This window comes from Trichechus manatus, unplaced genomic scaffold (assembly GCF_000243295.1).
Source record: "Trichechus manatus latirostris isolate Lorelei unplaced genomic scaffold, TriManLat1.0 scaffold00005, whole genome shotgun sequence".
Lineage (NCBI taxonomy): Eukaryota > Metazoa > Chordata > Mammalia > Sirenia > Trichechidae > Trichechus > Trichechus manatus.
This window is the reverse complement of record NW_004443941.1, coordinates 18,096,233-18,116,842: the sequence shown is the minus strand read 5'-3', so window position 1 is coordinate 18,116,842 and position 20,610 is coordinate 18,096,233. Positions and strand designations below refer to the sequence as shown.

The 20,610-nt window shown below is 36.8% G+C and overlaps 1 protein-coding gene across 6 annotated transcripts in view; it reads left to right on the top strand.

The window, feature by feature from the left end:
- The window catches only part of PPM1B (protein phosphatase, Mg2+/Mn2+ dependent 1B), an 84,061-nt gene that overhangs the window by 46,637 nt on the left and 16,814 nt on the right, over nt 1–20,610 (top strand). For 2 of the 6 annotated variants that reach the window (XM_004369508.2, XM_004369507.3), the window contains exons 2-4: nt 4,722–5,581; nt 13,121–13,238; nt 20,359–20,470. In XM_004369508.2, coding sequence (XP_004369565.1) covers nt 4,736–5,581; nt 13,121–13,238; nt 20,359–20,470 — 1,076 coding nt within the window. In that variant the 5' untranslated portion in view covers nt 4,722–4,735. Of the gene's footprint in view, nt 1–180; nt 570–4,721; nt 5,582–13,120; nt 13,239–13,513; nt 13,568–20,358; nt 20,471–20,610 lie in introns of those variants that run through there. The other 4 variants (XR_002824796.1, XM_023735499.1, XM_023735502.1 and 1 more) reach the window with 4 other exon arrangements.

Below are 20,610 nucleotides of genomic sequence, written 5' to 3'. Positions count from 1 at the left end.
TCTTCCCAGCTTTCTCTTCTGTGATTATATTTTTACTTTTCAGGGGCTGTTTTGTTCCTCTGAATGTTTTTTTCCTTTTAATTATATCTTCTAATATAATGGATTAAAAAACTGGACTTCTCTTGCTTCCTTTCTTCTTCGCTTAAAAATTCTCCTCTTTCTCTTCCAAGAAGCCCTTTTCTCTCTCTCATATTAGGAAAATTGTATGTCTGACCATGGACTACCCACCTATATTTTAAAGTGGGCATTAAATAGCTGATGGAAGCACTGTGCCTGTCAGTGGGATTTGTTGGCCAGTGGGTTCACTACAGGGTAATTTAGCTGGCCTCCTTTTTTTTTTTGGACAATCTCAATGTTAGTACCTTTAGATCTTTCATCTAGACCTAGTGAGAGTCTCTCGACTCTTCTCATCTTTTGCTTATTGTTAGGTGCTGTTGAGTCATAGCAACCCCGCGTAATACAGTAAAACTGCCCCATATGGTTTTTCTAGGCTGTAATCTTTACTGGAGCAGATCACCAGGTCTTTCTCCTGCGGAGCCATTGGATGGATTCAAACTGCCAACCTTCTGGTTAGTGCTTAACCGTTGGGCCACCAGGGCTCATTAGAGGATATAAATCTGGTTGCCATTATTTAGAGAGCTGACTGCTTGAAAAGGCTAATATATGTAACAATAAGTATGTAAACTTACACTTAATTCTGTATTTTAAGTCTACCTTTTTGCCCTTATCTCTGCATGATGTTCTCAGTTCAGAGGGCCCTGTTTTACCTTCTTCAGAAAATAAGCCTTTAGGGGATAAAGGAGCAGCATTCATTTGTTGTTGTTTTCGTTAGGTGCTGTCCAGTCGGTTCCGAATCATAGTACCCTGAGTACAACAGAAGGAAACACTGCTCAGTCCTGCGCCATCCTCACAGCCTTTGCTGTGTTTGAGCCCATTGTTGGAGCCACTGTGTCAGTCCATCTCATTGAGTGTCTTCCTCTTTTTCTCTGATTCTCGACCAAACACGATGTCCTTCTCTAAGGACTAGTCCCCTCCTGATAAATGTCCAAAGTACGTAGGATTAAAGTCTTGTCATCGTTGCTTGGAAGGAGCATTCTGGCTGTACTTCTTCCAAGACAGATTTTCTGTTCTTCTGGCAGTCTATGGTATATTCAGTATTTTTCACCAGCGCCATAGTTCAAATACATCGTTCTTCTTCGGTCTGCCTTATTCATTCATTTAGCTAAACTGAATTGGCAAGGTGAGTTGAGGGAGAGGGCATGTACTTTTTAAAGAGACTTTCAATCTGCATTTAGCCCCAGTTTCGCTTCCACTTCCAGAGGTTCCACTAAAACCTGAGCCTTTGGTGTGGTCTAACAGTTTAAGCTAGGTTGCTTCTTGCTTTCCTCACAACTTGCTTAGTATTCAACTTAGTATTCCACAAAGTCAGTTTGTATTGGTTCTTTGGCTTTCTCGCCTCCAAAGTTTAGTTGCTGTTGTCTCCTCTCTCATTTTTATCTTTGAAGAGGATTTAAATAGTCCTTTTTTCATAGCATTGTGGGATTTTCAGACACATAAGAGACAAATGCTTATTATGTTCAGTCTTTCGTTTACACAGATTAATCTTTAAATATTTTAGCTTATTTAGACGGAAGCTTGGATCAGGTAACACTTAAATGATTCTGGGCCTTTAAGTGGACTGGTTTTCATCTGTTTTTGCTATTAAGTCATTTGAGAATCTGATTTATTTTGATCCCCTCTGAGAAAAAAATGTATATAATAGAGAGATAGGTACATAGGTTGGTAGATAAATAGTTGACTCTGACTCATGATGATCCCATGTACCACAGAATGAAAAGTTGCTTTTTTGCTTAAGCCAAGGTTTGTTTAAGCCATTGTCTCTCACCTTTGGGAGATTTCTACCCCTTATTCCCACTGCTCTCCAGTACCTTCTTCAATGAGGCAGAGAGTATTCAGTTTTATCTTTGATACCTTATCTAGACATGGGCATGAGACTTTTTCCCCTTAATTTGACTTAAGATATTTGAGACAAGGTAAGAACATCTAAACTTTATTGAACGGTAGAGGACATCCAAAGGGAAATAAACGTAAAGCATAGTAACCAAATACATAATCTACTTTGTGCGCGTTGTCTTCTGAGCATAGCTTCCTTCATATAGTATAGCTCCTGGACTGCCTTCATGTGGTAGATACCATTTTAGCATCCATTAACCCAGATTTCATTCCTAGATAATCCCCTCCCCCAAGTCTTGACCTGAAAAAACCAAGTCCTTCCACTACACCGGAGGGATGAGTTCAGTTTTTAGCCTGAGGCCTTTCTCTTTCCAGTATGGTAGGAGGAGTGTTCTTTTCCTTCTGCTCCAACTCTAGAGGGGTGTGGCCTTATGGTAAAGGCTACATAGCAAACACCACATTTAGTGGGGATGGAAGTGTTTCTTTGTTGAACTATATCTCTCAAACTAATTTTTTTTTTAATCATCAGACAATTTATTCAGTACTTGTTTTGGCAGGGACACGAACATAAATTACTGTTTGGGGATATATAGGGTATAGTCAGAGGGTCGTTGATTGTGCAGAGTAGTATGTGCTAAATGTTAAATGGATGGCAAAGAAGTAAGTGTTAATGACGTTTACTAGAAGAACATCTGGAAAGGATTTCTGGAGAAGGTAAGACCTGAACCTGGCTCTTCAGGAGGGATATGATGTAACTTTGCAGAGCTGGAAGAGAGGTAAGGAGAGAGGGCACAGTTTAAAAAGAAATAAATGTCCAAATCCTGCTAGACAAAAGTAGTTCTTCTGTTGATTTTGGGTCACAATAGAGTCAGTTACTATAAATGTTTGGTACAATAATTTTTTTTTACTTTTATATGTATAAGTGACTTGCTATTTTGAAAAATATCGAACTATTCTGTGATGACCTATTGAGTATTTTCTACTGTGCTGTCAGTTTAGTTTATAAACGTGAAATATAGTTGGGCTTCATTGTAAACTGAGGACAGTCTCATGGTGAGTATGCCCCGCTTACAATGTGATTGATGAGAATAAATCAGCCAAATCTTTGCCGACCGAGGCAAGGGGCTTGGAACTGTAAATTTAAATACAAAAGAAATTTTTTTTAAAACAATGCTTCATGTTATTTTTCTTGTTCTTTTTAAGAGAATTTACTATCACAGTCACAGTGTTAAATGAATACACGATATTTAATGTTTTTAGGAAGAATAAAGAATTTTATCCATTGAATCTTGGTGTGTATTTTCTCTTCTTTTTTAAGTTGGAGATTATCCTTTTTTGTTCTCCAGCAACCAAGAACTTTAGATGAAGTTCTGTTCTCTAGCTATGTTTCAGGGGAAAGAGAAAACATAGTTGCTTTTTAGTCTCTGTGATATGGATCCATTTGTCCTAAAGAGTAGAAATGATTTTCTGAGGAGATGAAAATTACTTTAGCCTTTAAAAAATTGAGTGAGTTTAAGAGGGATTTAGAAATAAGGGAACCCAAAATGCTGCTTTATAGTCAGTTTTGCAAATGTTTTAATTGTCTGGTAGTGGGTGGTGTTAGTATCTTTTGAATATGTACCTTTGTATGTATTTGACCTTATTTTGAACATTACAGCAGAATTTCAATTTTAGTATTTGAATGGCCCTTAAAGTGCCTTTTAGCTGTGTTCTAACTTATATGTAAAAGTTGCCATCACTCCCTCTTCAGAGTTAGCTTGAAAGCAAACTCGAGGATATCAGAGTTTTTTATATGAAGGCCTATTCTAGAGAAGAGTGTAGACTGTAAATACCTGTCTAAGTCCTAGGGCCTCTAGAACTCTTCTTCCAAATTTGTTGTTCTCAAGGAAAAGCACAATTGTCCTCAGTTAGGTTTGCTAACTCTTAGGTTATGCTTGCCCAGGCAAGAAGGGAGTGAAACATTGTTGAGTTCCCAAATCCATGATTCCAAGATAAGTAGATAAGGGACATCTCAGCAGGAGATAATGTTATTCTTAGAATATATTTCAGTACTACTGCTTTGTCCCTCGAAACATGCATATTAACAGCCATATCAAATTAAGTGGATTCATATAACTGCGCCCTTACTCTTTTCCAGTTCTTCGTATATGCTGCATAATTTCTTTTCCTACTCTCTCAGATCTCAGCTTGGTTTCTTCCTTTGAAAAAATTGTAACTATGCAAGGCTTTTTTTTTGGCACCTCTTCTGGGTATACCTATACTTATTATCTTGGTTTTTCTTTCTCCTAGAGTAGTAGTTGTTAATCTTGGCTACACATTGGAATCATCAAAGAGGGGCTTTTAAAAAACCACTGATATCTGTGTTCCACTCCTAGAGATTCTGATTTGATTGTCTGGTGATTCTGAGGTGCTAGGATTAAGAAACCACCAGCATAGTGGTTAAGAGCTATGGCTGCTAATGAAAAGATCAGTGGTTTGAATCCACCGGGTCTCCTTGGAAACTCTCTGGGGAGGTTCTCTGTCCTATAGGGTCGCTATGAGTTGGAGTCAACTCGACGGCAACGGCTTTGTTTTTTTTTTGGTTTATTCTAGAAGAAGGATGCATGGGGAAAATTTCTTGTGTTTTGGGTTTCAATAAATCAGGATATGACTATAAATAAGAGTTAATATAAATTGAGATAGGAATTACTAGAGAGTAGGTGGAATATTGTAGATACATATTGTATCAAAGTTAAACATTTAACAGCTACAATTTTTTTTCTTTTCAGATTCATTACTAAATATGGGTGCATTTTTGGATAAGCCCAAAACTGAGAAACATAATGCTCATGGTGCTGGGAATGGTTTACGTTATGGCCTGAGCAGTATGCAAGGATGGAGAGTGGAAATGGAAGATGCACACACAGCTGTTGTAGGTATTCCTCACGGCTTGGAAGACTGGTCATTTTTTGCAGTTTATGATGGCCATGCTGGATCCCGAGTGGCAAATTACTGCTCCACGCATTTATTAGAACACATCACTAATAATGAAGACTTTAGGGCAGCTGGAAAATCAGGATCTGCTCTTGAGCCTTCAGTGGAAAATGTCAAGAATGGTATCAGAACTGGCTTTTTGAAAATTGATGAATACATGCGTAACTTTTCAGACCTCAGAAATGGGATGGACAGGAGTGGTTCAACTGCAGTGGGAGTTATGATTTCTCCTAAACATATTTACTTTATCAACTGTGGTGATTCACGTGCTGTGCTGTATAGGAATGGACAAGTCTGCTTTTCTACCCAGGATCACAAACCTTGCAATCCAAGGGAGAAGGAGCGAATCCAAAATGCAGGAGGCAGTGTAATGATACAACGTGTTAATGGTTCATTAGCAGTGTCTCGTGCGCTGGGGGACTATGATTACAAGTGTGTTGATGGCAAGGGCCCAACAGAACAACTTGTTTCTCCAGAGCCAGAGGTTTATGAAATTTTAAGAGCAGAAGAGGATGAATTTATCATCTTGGCTTGTGATGGGATCTGGGATGTTATGAGTAATGAGGAGCTCTGTGAATTTGTTAAATCTAGGCTTGAGGTATCTGATGACCTGGAAAATGTGTGCAATTGGGTAGTGGACACTTGTTTACATAAGGTATGTAAATTTTTTTGTTATAATTAAAATGCCCTATTAATTTTGAAAAGTATGGGTAAGTAAAAATAAACACAAATTTAAAAAGAATTTTAGAGTTTAATTAGGGAAGACCTGTATATTTTATTTTCTTCACCAGAATTGGTACCACTATTTTCTGCCATCCCCATTCCCCCAAACCTTCTATTTGAAAATTCAGTTTAATGAATTTGCAGCGTTTGTTATCACTTAAGTACTTTATGGTTTGTTGCTATTCAGAAGTTTGGCTTTTGATTTAAATTCTCGACATTGGCAATAGCCTTCTCGTGCCTGTTAGGAAGCGGTTTGATAAAATATGTATTATGATAGAATTCTGTACTAGATATACTAAAAGATCAATAGCCACATAAAATATTGGAAGATATGCCAGAAACCTAGGCTAAGTGTAGTTTTGTAATTTAGTTCTAAGCTTCCTAGCAGCCAAGACAGAAACCAAAAATAAAAGTTTGAGTTGTATGTTTCTCATTGTCTCACGAAAGAACTTTTTCCTGGTAATAAAATGTAAAAGAAATTTACGTGTGACTCTCTATGTAAGTGATATTATATGATATGGTGAGTAATATATAGTACTTTTGTAGAAGATACAAAAATTCTTTTCCTATAGATTTTTTTTTAATCATTGATTAACAACCCAAGGGCTTATATAAAATGCAATATTGTTAAAAATTCCTGTGGAACACTGAATTTTCTATGAGTCTTAACTTGATACAGTGATAGAAAAAAAAAAAATCCAGAGGAACAGGTAATTTGCAATTCCTTTTTATGTGTTTAAAATATTCCTTTGTTTCAAGTGGATTTTTCGACAGCACCTACTATGTAGCAGTCAATTAAAAAATTTGAGTTATCTGGCCAGTGCCTGGAGTGTTCAGGTATTTTATGGCTCTAGTTGAAAAGATACCAAGACAAAACTGACCTTTTGCCATGTGAAATAGTCTGACTTACCTATTCTGTCTACATGGAGAACCATTCTGTTTCCCCATCTGACTTACCTATTCTGTCTAAATGGAGAACCATTTTGTTTCCCCATCAGGTAAGTTACTAGTGAAGCTACAGGCATAGCCAAAAATGTTTCTCAAAAAGGATTAAAAAAAAACCTGTTGCCATCGAGTTGATTCCAACTCATGGCAACCCTATAGGACAGAGTAGAACTGCTCCACAAGGTTTCCAAGGAGCGTCTGGTGGATTCAAACTACCTACCTTTGGTTAGCAGCCAAGCTCTTAACCACTGTGCCACCAGGAGGATCTTTGGGTCTATGCAAATGTCTAGATTTTGATGAAGTATGTACTTCTTCATAGATTGCAAAGAGAGAGCTTCAAATAGACCAATTTAAGGGCTGGTGTTACCAGTGAACAGCTTTTTTTCTGAAAGGTTCTTATGATGGTACCTCTGGCTCCTCTGATTTGTTTTTTTAAGAATACTGTATCCTTTTACTTCTCAGGATGAGTTAAATAAGGAAGGTACTGATGGTTGTCAGTGATCTAATTGCAAGTGGTACTAGAAATTTCTTTCTCCTTGGACTCTAAATAGAATGATTCTGACCAGCAGCTTTTTGAGATGAAAGCAGGCATAGGTTTTTTTTGCCTGACTACCAAATGAAAACATTTTTCTCCCTTGCATTATAACAATATATACTTGTTATTGAAAAAAATACAAAAAATATAAAGAAACACTCAAAATTATGCTATCCCCTCAAATTGGCTTTCATTGTTTTGGTGTGTATCTTTCCAGTCTTTTTATCTGCCATTGTACTTGTTATTCTGCAACCAGCTTTTTTCATCCAGCAGTATTTTGTAGTGAGATGTCTATAAGTATTGATCTACATAACTTTTCATGGCTGCATTGAATTCTATTGAATTAATGACATTTAGTTTTAAGGGATGTGGGCATTGGTGACTCAGTGGTAGAATTCTTGCCTTGCACATGGTAGACCAAGGTTCGATTCCTGGCTGATGTACCCCATGCACAGCCACCACCTGTCTGTCAATGAAGGGGATTGCATTTTGTTGTGATGCTGAATAGGTTTCAGCAGAGCTTCCAGACTAAGACAGACTAGGAAGAAAAGTCTGGCAAACTACTTCTGAAAATCAACCAGTGAAAACCCTAGGTATCACTACAGTCAGATCCGCAACTGATCATGGAGATGGTGCAGGACTTGGCAGCTTTTCATTCTGATGTTCAGGGGGTCGCCATGAGTCTGGCTTGACTCGATGGGCGCTAACAATAGTTTTGAGGGAATAGCCAAAAGTCTCTTAGGTCTGTAATTTGGAGTAAGGAAAGAAGTTTGTAAAGTGGACAAGTGTGTTAGTTTTCAGGAATTTTGACCCCACCTCTCTGAATAGTCTTTAAATGATTCTGGTGATATATCTTCACTGGATAGCTTTTATCAGTTTAAGGTGATTAAATATTCACTGTTAATGGTGTTAAAAGATTTTAGATCTCTGAAATGAGGAATGATAGTGTCAGGGACAAGAGGTTGGGGCACATGAATCATTGAAAGTTACTTATGGAATTAAACCTTTCCATTTGTGTTTTTTCAACACCATAATTTTGTCATTTCGGTTGTTGGTATTGTAAGATCAAGGGATAGCAATATTACAAACCGTGTATTTAAAATAGAATGTAATTAATTTGAATTCAGTCTGAAAGATTGAATACAACTTTAAAAATCCATGTAAAGCATTTAGCCCAGTGCTTGACATGTAGCAATTGCTCAGTAGGTGTTAACTGTTTTAAGAGGAAAGATAAGATCCAGTCATTAAGTAGATGTTTTCTGATAAAAGATTTAAATGAAGTCTTAATGTTTTCTAACACTTCTAACACTTGTCAAGCCTTAACAGTTTACAAAGCACTTTGATTGGTTAGTTTATGAACTCTTGGTAGGTTGTGGTAATCATCATAATCATAACCGCAATAGTATTGATAAGTTAATGCTTTCTATGAGCCAGAGGCTGTTCTAAGCACTTTACGCATATTTGAACTCATTTAATTTTCACAACAACCATAGGAGGTGTAGTTAGCATCATTATTGTTGATGATAATCATTTTTCAGATATGCAGTTTAACAATATTAAGCTATAAGTATGGGTGACTCTGGTCAGATATCGTCCTATTTAAATTAGATATTTAACTCTAGGGGAGAATGGTCCCTAAGAAAGCAGCTTTCTTATTTTATGCTAATTCATGGTGTTTAATGCCAGCTAATTTAAGGTTGTATAGATATGTAACTGATATTTGCATAGCCCTTCATAGCTTATAAATCACACTCATTTTTTTTTCAAAACTTATAGTAACCTGAGATGAAGAAAATTAAATATATATTTCTAATTTGCAAGTAAGGAAATAGAGGGTGTTGGGCATTAAAAGATAGCCCTAAGTTATGAACTTAGTGAGTGTTGAAGCTGAGACTAGAATCAAAGTTTTCTGACTCAGATTTGGTATTTTTGTTACCAGTTTCCCAGAAGAGTTTGCTAAAGAATTTCTTTCTTTTTTTTTTTTTTCTTTCAGTCTGAATTTTTTTTCCCCCCCAAGGGAAACATAAGACTTAAAAAAAAAATTAATATTTTTTGTAACAAATACAAAGATGTTTGAAGTTGTTAATCTTTATGTTCCTCATTTCCAGTCTCATGCCACTTAGATAATCGCTATTAACAGTCCGCTCTGTAAACTTCCAGATGTTTCTCCATGTTTATTCAATAAATATAAGCATAAAAATAGAGTTTTCTTTCTTTTCAAGGCTTTTTTTCTTTGCTTGCTCTTTACAGAAATGGATAAATACTGTGCATGTTACTTTGCTGCTTTGTTTTTCTTAAATCATAAGTCAATATTCCTTTAAAGTATTCTTTTAAAATGCTGATTTCCCTGAAGTCAGTTTATATACCACCTGTCAGAAGTTTATGTTAGAACATAAGCGAATACTCGATAGGTTAAAACTGAGGGAAAATAATGATTTATTTTCCAAAGACAGTATCAATTCAGATTTTTGATACAGCATGGAAAATGTGCTTGTATACCCCTCAAAATAATTGTTTAGCTCTGAAGTTAGGTACTTTCCAATGTAGTGTTCAGAAAATGTAATCTTAAGTAATGCAAAAGCAGACATAGGGTGGGACATTTTCCAAGTATTTTGAGGTGTGCAAGAGAAGGACTGATTATAAGGCAGTGTAGTATAATGCAGAGGTTCCCAAACTTTCCTGGGTCATAGTGCCGCTAGTCTCAGTAGATGTTTCACAGCACTACTTGACCAAAATTAATACATAACAGTTCCAATTATTAAGTAGATCCAAACAAGTTAATAAGTATGTATATCCCAACAAAATAACACGTATACATTGCCGAAAAAATACATTTTTATTCATTCTTTTAAAAAATCAGTTATTAATGGGATATGTGCATCTGTTGGGCATTACATACATACTCAAACCTTGGAGTCATTGGACTTCACCACCCTCATTTCCTGTTTCACAGTGATTTCTGTGGGAACTTGCTTTTTATCACTGCGACCCCCAAAGCCCCAGCTTTGCAAAGATGTATCATTGAGAGGAATGTAGCATTATTTAATGTTGAATCTGTGAGCTACCTTGAGCTAGTTTGTGGAGTATCCACAGACATTGAGTATCTCTGTGTTTCCCCCCATTTAAAATATCCCGCCATGCTCCTGGGAGTATGCTTTGGTATCCTGGAGCTTCTTGGTGCATTCTTTGGGAACCATGGGTTTAGTGTTAAGAACATAGGCTTTGGAGCCAGAAAACTGAGTTTTAAGTTTTGGTATGCCACTTAGTATGAATTTGGGCAAAGCCTCAGTTTCTTTATGTTTATAAAATAGGGATGATAATATCTTCCCATGGGATTGTTGAGAGTAAATAAAGCTCTTGGTGGAGAGTACTTGAGCAGTATCTGATTTACAGACCTCAGTAAATTTTAGTACTATTGATGGTGGTTATGAAATGAAGAGGTAAATTTGTATAGAGGAAGTAGAGATTGAAAGAATAAGGTAATGATGAGAGAAGTGAATATTCTTGAAAAGAAGTAATCATAGGCTTCACCTTTTCATGGATAGGTGAAACTTCGGTCTGTTCTTTACCTTGGCTGTTTCTTTGATAATCATAGTGCGTGTCAGGTAAAGTGTTTAAAAAAAAAATTGACTTAGAAAAATGAGGAATATTATTGATGGTTCACTTAACAGATACTGTTTTACCTAAACCCTGGTGGTGTAGTGGTTAAGAGCTATGGCTGCTAACCAAAAAATTGGCAGTTCACATCTACCAGGCGCTCCTTGGAATCCCTATGGGGCAGTTCTGCTCTGTCCTATAGGATTGCTATGAGTTGGAATCTACTCACCAACAGCAGGTTTTACTAACCCTGGCAGTTATAATGATTGTGCTCACAACCTACTATGTATGTTAAGACTTGATCCTGTGGCACTGGCTACTTTAACCTATCTATTAATGCTCTAATTCCTTAGAATTTTACTGCTATGCTAGTGTCAAAATTAAAAAGGTAAAAAAAAGTATTAGAATAGCCAGTCTTTAAATATTTGACTAATTGTTTTAGTTGTCCAAGATGTGTTTTTTTTTTTTTTAAACATGTTTCATGTAATTCTCTGGGCTTAATGAAAAGTGTATATACTCATCATGCAAGAATGATTTGTTTCTAGAAAACCATATTCATAAAGGGGAGGACCTTTTTAAAGCATCTTCATACTTTGTGTTTGAAGAAAATCATCTTTATATAGAATTGAAGGTGAATCATTGAAATCACACATGTTAAGATGTAAATGTGAATTATTTATACTTTAGATATCTTGGGAAGGCAGGGTAAACTTCTTGAAACTATCTTTTGGTTTGTTTATTTTCCAACTGGTAGGATCTGTATTTTATAACTTATAACATCTAATGGACATTTTATATATATATAATTGTTAAAGTTTTCATGCTCTTGTTCCCAAAATAGAAAATAGTTAGAAGAAACTAAGATTTCTAAAAATGTAAGGTGTTAATTCTGCTTATTCATGAAATTGCTTCTTAAAAAATCATTAGTATTATAGTTAATACTTGATTCTTAAATAAGATCCATGGTACAGTTTTAAATTTTTGTTTGACCTGAACTTATATGGTAAATGCCTGATTCCTGAATCCTTTTTTGCTGTTCAAAAGTATACGTGTTCATACAACTAAATACATTATTTTTAATATTAAGGCATTATGGAAGTTTTAGTGGGTTTCATGAAAGAATGAGATTAGTTTGGCCCAATTTGGAAATCCTGATTTTCCAGATATTGAGAATCTGGTTATAGACACATGACAGTTCTTCCTATCAAAACACTATAGCCTGTGGAGAGAGTTACTTCTTTGGAAGCCATCTTAGACTCAACCTCTACTGCTTTCGAACTTTGCTCCATTGAGTTAGGAGATGGTGGCAGAAGTTCTCCAAGGCCTGCCTGTCCTTTTGGCTGCATACTGGAATGTTAACTGGAATTGTTTAATGTGGGTTCTGGAAAGGTGGCAAGTTTGAACCAAGTTTGTCTAGATTAGGCCGAAATGACTGGGTGTGTCCTTGGCTTCTTCGACTTGCGTTGGCAAACCCCACTGTCAGACAAAATAGCCTGCCCTCCTCATTGACACAGTTATGGGGGGTAGTAAACAGAAAAAAAAAAATGTTTGGAGGGAAAAAAATCACTGTTCTTAGAAACTTAAAGTAATATGCCTATAGAAAAAGTAAGATGTTTTTAATTTATTGTTAATAGTCTCATGGTAATAGAGAATACACTGTGCTTCCTTTTTATTATAGATCATTTATGAGGATGTGATTTAAGAGACAGCAGTAAAATATATCCTTAAAAATTAGCTTTTTTAATTGTTCTCTAAAGACCCTGAAACTGTTTGTGATTTTTGTAGAACAATCTTAGGTCTTTTCTTTAAAAGTTATCACATCTGACTACAGTTGTATCTCAGCCACCTAAGTTACATTGCACTGTTTGATGCTGTATCCACAGAAGAGCTTCAAATTGAACTATTTTCTTCTTTGCTTATAGTTGTTCAGTTTAACTGCTTGGGTATTATGCTGATCTACATTTTACAGCTGTGTCTAAAATTCAGTAGAGTTGTAATGGCATTGTTCTGATACTAGTTGATTAGGTGGAAAAAATTCGCATGTGTTTGGGAGGATAAGTGTTGGGCTTATGGTAATAAGATTTTGAGTGGGAAACACTTAGGAGGTGTAATACCTGTGAAGCTATCTTCATTTTTCAGACTTTGTAATAGTGATGGATAAGCAGAATAGCCATGCAGAATAGAAAATCCAAAAATATAGATCTTCCCATACCTAGAGACTTTGTTCTTCAGATTGTGCTTAGAATAATTCTTTGGAATACAAATTGTGTTGAATGTGTACATTTTAGGTGATTAAATACACTATAATGCTTAAAGTAATTAACTCTTTAGAAATAATAGAAAGCTGGTAGAATATAAAATATAATTTTTTCATTTTCCTTCTTTAATATACAGGGAAGTCGAGATAACATGAGTATTGTGCTAGTTTGCTTTTCAAATGCCCCCAAGGTCTCAGATGAAGCGATGAAAAAAGATTCAGAGTTGGATAAGCACTTGGAGTCAAGGGTTGAAGGTAAGAAAGGTGCTTTTTTATTTAGAAGGAAAGAAAAGTATTCTTCCATGTTTATCAAATAATTATTTTCTAATTTTGTTAGAAAAATACAATTAAGTATTTCAAAACAAAGCCTAATACCTAGACATCTATATGCCTAAGATTTACTACCACATCTGTGGGAATTCCAACAGAGAGAAGACATGAGACGCTGATTGAACCAACCAAGAGAAACAATTTGAAAATGGTCTATTAAAGCTTTTTCTTTTTCTTTCTTTTCCTGATTATATTCCTAGTAGTAACAAGTGAAGATTCTAGTGGAATTTGCCTCACAGTGTCGTAAACACCAGGTGCTGTATTTCATTCCTATTATTTCTCCCTTCCCAGGTAATCCTTAGAAATCATTACCATATGTTTTTTCATCTTACTGATAGAGTTTGCATTTAAGTTGCAAAAGATTGTTGATTTTGCTTTTTTTAAAACTTTATTTTGCAGTAATGTCAAACTTATAGGAAAGTTGCCAAAATATTACAGAGAGCTTCCATATACATGTATGCTTTACCTAGGTTACCCATTTGTTTACATTATACCTCACTTGACCTTTCGGTATGCTTTTTATAACATACACACACATGCTCTTCATATTACTAATGTTTTTTCTGAACCATTTGAGAGTAAATTGCAGATATGATGCCTCACTACCCCTTAATACAAGTATAGTCTCCTGTGTAACTACAGTGTGTCCATCAAAATTAGGAAATTTAACATTGGTACAATATTACCATCTAATCCACAGACCCATCCAAATGGCCCCAGTTGTCTCAGTAATGTCTTTTATAGGGCCAGGATCCGTCCAGGATCATGCGCTATGTTTAGCTGTTGTGCCTCTTTAGTCTCTTTCAATTTGAAACAGTCCCATGATCTTTTGTTGTCTTTACTAACTTTGAGATTTTTCAAGAGTACAGGTTAGGGGGGAAAAAAGTCTACAGGCTAGTTACTTTGTAGAAATGTCCCTCAGTTTGGGTTGGCTGATGTTGCCTTTTGATAAGATTCAGGTTATATGTTGGCAAGAATACCACAGAAGTGATGCTAGTTCTTATTGCATCATATTAGGAGGATACAGTATTTACTTGTCCCGTTAGTGGTTAATGTTAACTTTCATCACTTGGTTGAAATATTGTCTTTCAGGTTCCTCCATTGAAAAGTTAGTTAATAAGTATTTGTAATTAATTATTTTGTGGAGAGATACTTGGAGATTATATTAATAAACTATTCCTCATCTGATTTTCACCTACCAGTTTAGTATCCATTGATGATTTATGCCTGAATCAGTTATTACTGGTGTGATAATAGTGATTTTCTAATTCAGTCATTCCTTCTATATTTACTAGCTGGCATTTTATTGTAGGAAAAAATGTTCTCTTCTACCCATTTTTTTACTTATATGAGCATGGACTCATAGATTCCTATTTTATTCATTGTGTTATAATCTGTTATTATTTATTTTGATGCTCCTTTTGTCCTAGACTTGGTGAGAGCCCCTTTAAGTTTGCGCCATTCTTTTTGACGTATCCCCGTCATTCTTTGAGCACTTCCTTACTTTCTGGTATAATGAATGTTCTGGGTTCATTTTGTATTTTCCCTATTGCAGTCCTTTAATCAGCCATTTCTCCAATGAGCCCTGATTACTTTTAGTTTAGTGGAGAATGGCGCTTAGGAATTAGGGTTTGGACATTGTGTGTGATTGGTATGTCTGTCTGCATTGCACATGCCTCCAATTTCCAGGCAACTGTAAGACTGCTAGAAATGAGGCACATACACCCACTCACATCAGCCATTCCAGGGGTGTACTACATTCATCTGTGATCGAGCTGGACACATGAGATACTTAACACAGTGTTGGCAAAGTGAAAGCCATTATTATTTATAGAAAGCAAACAGTAAACAATAACAATGAATTCTCAAAGTGGAACTTCCCCAAATTACTCATGTCCATTCTTCTGTTGCTGGGCCAGTATATCATGGTTCAGGTCAGATACTATGTTTGTATCACCATTGCCTCTGGCTACCACCATGCTAGCGGGGGGACCTGCACGGCTCCCAAGCCTTCTGCTCTGCCATTGGGCCTCATTGGGCTTTGCCTTACTGCCGGGAAGACCCCTGCACAGGATCTCCCCAGCCTCTGCTACTGGGCCTTTCTAGGCCATTGCTGCTGGTTCCTACCATACTACCCAGGCCCGCGTGGTTTCCTTATGCTGTCAGGATAACTGCCTGAGGGCCCACGTGGTTCCCACCACACTGCTGGCAGGGTGGGCGCATGTTGGATGGGGCACACTCAGGCCTCTGTCCCGCATGGGCCAGTGTTATAGCTCTTTAACAGCAGGCAGACCTCCTGCACGGAGGTGCCCTGCTCTCTCTCTGGGCCAACAAGCTCACAGCTGCTGTATCTCTCTGTGGGCCTACCAGCTCACCACTACTGTCTCTCTCCATGGGCTGACCATTTTCAGTGTTATAGCTCTCTCTTCTGGGTCTGGGAGGTTCTCAGTGCAGGAACTACAGGTTCAAAGGACACGCTTCAGTCTAGACTCCTCTTAATGGTAGTGAGGTCCCCCTGAACCTATGTGGGCTTTTGCCCTTATATAAATCTAGCAGGATGGCAGAACTGACCAGTCTCCTTGCTGGAGTGCAAGGGCCTCAGTCCTATTGGCTGTATTTTCAAGCCCCTATTTGCATAGTAAATCAACCAATTCCTTGCCAGATTGTGGCCCAGCAATCAATTTGTGGGAGTTACAAGACCATGGCTAGAAAGGCAATATGAAAGCGATTGGTTGCACCACAGTGTGCTTTTGGTGTGTTGATGGTCCCAGAGTGCCTCGGGATAGAGCTATACACACACACATTTTTGTCCTTCCTTCTTTCATCATTTTATCTTATTCTGTTGTTCCCATCAATAACTCCAAGACCATTGCAGCACTACTAGGTTCGTTCCTTTTTTCTCCCTTTTCGTATTTGTAACTCCCTTCTCCTACAGTGGCTTCTACTGACCAATCAAACAATTCTTCTGTCCCTGCTAACCCTGTGCAGATGCACTCCTTACTTCATACTGGCATTGATACCCCATTCTTTGCTGTCATCTCCAACCCTAAAACTTTGCTTACTGTGTTTGGGCTTGGGCACTCCGTGCTGGGCCCTTCTGCTGTTACTATCGCTCCCTGCCTGAAAGACTTACCTTGCTTGGCCTTACCTAGTGGCTTTTAGACTAAATTATTCAGGATTGAGGAAGGGGAGTGTTTGGGTTTAAATCACCATCTCATTTGTTTTCCATGTATTTCATCCATTCTTTGACCCTTTTTTCTACTTTCTTGCCTTCTTTTGGGTTAATCAAATATTTTCTACTCCAGTTCATTCCCATTTGTTTATTAGCCATCCGTTCTTTTGAAAATTCATTTATCAGTTACTCTGATAAGCTGAAAATATGTGTTGTAATCTCAAGGCCCTAGAGAGTATGATGGGATCCTTGAATTAATACTGCCTTTTGATTTTATATATACTGTTCTTCAGTATTACTTTAATTACTTTTTATAGTTTTATCTGCCCAGTTTTTGTTTTGCTCTTTTTTTTTTTAAATTTTTCTCTTGATGTCATTCTCACAAAGTTCTTCTCCTTCCCCAACTCAAGGTCATATATCGACCTATATTATCTCCTGACACTTGTATGGCTTGATTCTTTTTTATAGTAAATACATTAGAATACTATAAATTATGATTATAGTATAATAGGCTTATTGAATTTGGCATATTTTGGATATAGGAGCCAAGTAATTGTTGAGAGTTTTGAAATAAAAAGATTTGCAATTTAAAATGTGTAATGAACATAAGAAAACTCCATTCTTTTGCAAGTTTTGGGAGAAATTCATCTTTTCTAATTTTACACCTACCCGGTTATGGATCCTAAGCAAGGTGCTTACAGCTTATTTTTGGGCTGCAAATGCCTCAGCAATTTCCTTAATGAGTTCTACTTTTAGGGTGATGGAAAGATAAGGAAATATATGATATTAAGAGGAGTTGTTTATAGGAATTGTTAATAATACACATTTTCTGATGAATTATAGTGTAGTGAGGTGGCAGATTGCTGGCTAAATTCTGTCCAAAGGCAAGAAAATTTTTCTTACTGTCCTGCTTTCTCATTCATAAAGAAACTGGGTAGTTTGTATTTTGGGAAGAACTTTTGTGTTTGTTTAATTACTCACTGTGTGCTCTCAGCCAACTTGTCCAACCTCTCAAACCTTGTTTCTTTACTGTGAAATGAAGATAAAAACACAAATCGTGCAAGTTGTTTTAATAAATGAGATAGTTTGTTAAGCACCTAGTACAGTGCCTAGCACATAAATCCTCAACAAACTGCAGTTATTCTTAACTTCTGCAGATAGCTGCATATTAATTTCTTAAAGGCATGACCAATTCAATTCAACATGGCTTATTAATATGTAACATTAATTTTCTCTTGTATAGTTTGTAATTTTCCAAAGTATATCTTATATGGCAGAGATGGCAAATATGTAGTATCATGATCTTCTGGGGCCTGTGGCAAATGCTCGGTTATAATTACGCAATAAAAAGACTTTAATCCTTGACAAGGCAGCCACTACAAATCAATTTGAATTGGCACTTACCACATAACTTCCTTTTTATAAGGCAGCATTCTTTGAGAACCTTGTATTTGTTAGGATCTTAAATCATGTAACCTGACGTTAAATTTTGAGGTAAAAGCATTCTGGTGTGTTGGGCAAGTCAGTGTCTGTTTTTAGTGAGAGTAGGCAGTTAGAGGAGCTGTGGTGTTGCAGGCAGTAGTATTTATGACTCATAACAACCCTACAGGCAAAGTAGAACTGCCCCATAGGGTTCTAAGGCTGTAATCTTTATGGAAGTATCTTTGTACCGCACGTCTTTGTCCCGCAGAGCAGCTGGTAAGTTCGAACCACCTTTCAGTTAGCAGCCAAGTGCTTAACCACTGCGCCACCACGGCTCTTTTAAGTAACCTAAATTGATCAATTAGATATTTAGTACCTTCTGCACATATTCATTTATTCAGTGTTTTTGAGCTTGTGTGTCATGAGGGACGTAGCAGAAAACAAAGTAAGTCCTTGATTTTCTTGGGAGCTTACATTCTAATAGAGGCCAATAATTTAAAAATAGTATATGTTATAATGACAGGTAGTAATGAATGCTATGAAGAAAAATAAAACAGGCTAAGCAGACATTAGTAAGGAATGCTGGTCAGGAAGGTCTCTCTGTGAGGAAGGACATTTGAGCAGAGACCTGTATATGGGAGAAAGTGAGTACCCGGGGGAAGAGCATTCCAGGCAAAAGGGACAGTAAAGACTGAGGAGAGAATGTGCTTAGCAAGTGTAGGTGGATTAGAATGAGCCCTGTACAAAAGTGGGGAAGATTAAGAGATTTCTAGGAAGCAGATCATGTAGGGTTCTTTAGGCCAGATGAGAACTTTGAACTTTATTCAAATTGTGATAAATGGGAAGTCATCAGAAAATTCTGACCACAGGTATATCTTGATCTGACTTTTTTCCAAACGATCTCTCTTAGTTGCTTTGTGAAGACATTGTTAAGAGGGGACAGGAGAGGAATCCAAGAGACCAATTAGGAATCTTGAGTTAATGTAGGTGGTAGATCATGGTGGTGAATTGGACTAGAATGGCACTAGTGGAAGGGTGTGAAAATTGGCCGGTCCAGTGCTTGACTGCAGTGGTTTTGCTCCTCTACCCACAGGGGACATTTGACAATGTAGAGACATTTTCGGTGTCACAGCTGAGGATTGCCACTGGCATCTAGTGAGTTAGATGCTACTTAATGTCCTGCAGTGCACAGGACAGCCCCCACAACAAAGAATTGTCTGGTCCAGAATGTCAGTAGTGCCAAGATTGAGAAACCCCGTGCTGTAGAGATACAAGTGTAAGATAGAAAAATTACAGTCCTGCCTTCATGAAGTTTGCAGTCTATGATATAGTAAACATTGCGTACAGTGGGAATGTAGAGCAATGTGCCTACTCTAGGCCTGAATCAGAGAAGGATTCCTTGAGAAAGTGACGTTTAAAGTTGAAACTGAAGGATGATTAGGAGTTAACCATACAAAGGAGTTGGTTGGATTGAAGTGAAGTGTTCCAAACCAAGGGAAGAAAAGAATACATGTGAAGATCTAGAAGCAGGCAAGTCTTTGAATAGAGCCTCTGGAGATGGAGTTCGGGGCGGGGAGTGGTGAAAGTTGAGTGCAAAGTAAGGACCTTGTGACACGTGGTAAACATTTTGATTTTGCATCTTGAGAGCTGCTTATTGTATTTTTTTTTGCAAATAACACGCCCACACATATAATGTCCAACATGCCTTGCTTACGAAAGTTGCTTGGTTGGCAAAAGACACACGTTATTTGTGTAAAAATACTCAGAAACTGCTTTTTTGTTGTCTTAAAAGCAAGTGGCCACTGTTTGAATTTGAGTTTATGTCTTGACACATTGTTCAGATAACCATGCTTTAAAAATCTATTTTCCATAAATTGTAAAGAGAAAAATGTAAGGTTTTTGTTTGTTTTTAAAAAACATTAGCAGTGTTTTGATTTATTTTCCTTTTTTATTCTTAATAAATTATTGTTGAACATAACCATTTAATTACCGTAAAAACCTTTGAAAGTGATTTTTAATGTTCCTCCTTTTTCCTTATAATCCCTATCCATCCATTGCCTCTATTTTTTTTAATTATAGTATAAATAACTTTGTATTTTTTCCTTAAAATTAGGTCAACAGTGTTTTTCTGTATAGCTGTTCTGTGTTCTTTGGGATCATTTTTAGTGGTTGCAAACTGTTTCACTAAGTGACTGTACCAGCATTTTCTTAACTGTCCCGCTATTTTTGGACATTGTGTTTGTTTCATTTTTACTTTTGTGAATAATGCTGGAATGAACATATATATGTGCAAACAACTTTTTATGTTACTTTTTCTTGTTCCTTATGTGATTGTTGTAATGTTTATTTTTACATTTTAAAATAAGTACTACCAATTTGTACCAATGTTTTTGCTTCTTTGTGGGTACTGGGTTATCACATTAATTTAGGAGTTTTCTTTTTAACCTACAGAAATTATGGAGAAGTCTGGTGAAGAAGGAATGCCTGATCTTGCCCATGTCATGCGCATCTTATCTGCAGAAAATATCCCAAATTTGCCTCCTGGAGGAGGTCTTGCTGGCAAGTAAGTAGAACAAAAGAGCTAATTTTGAGGTCATTTATAATTAGTAATTAGATAATCTTGGATAAGAAAGCTTAGAAGTACATCGGTTCTCTAAAGATGAAATAGATTGATGGTTTTTATACTGAAGTAGAATTCTAAAA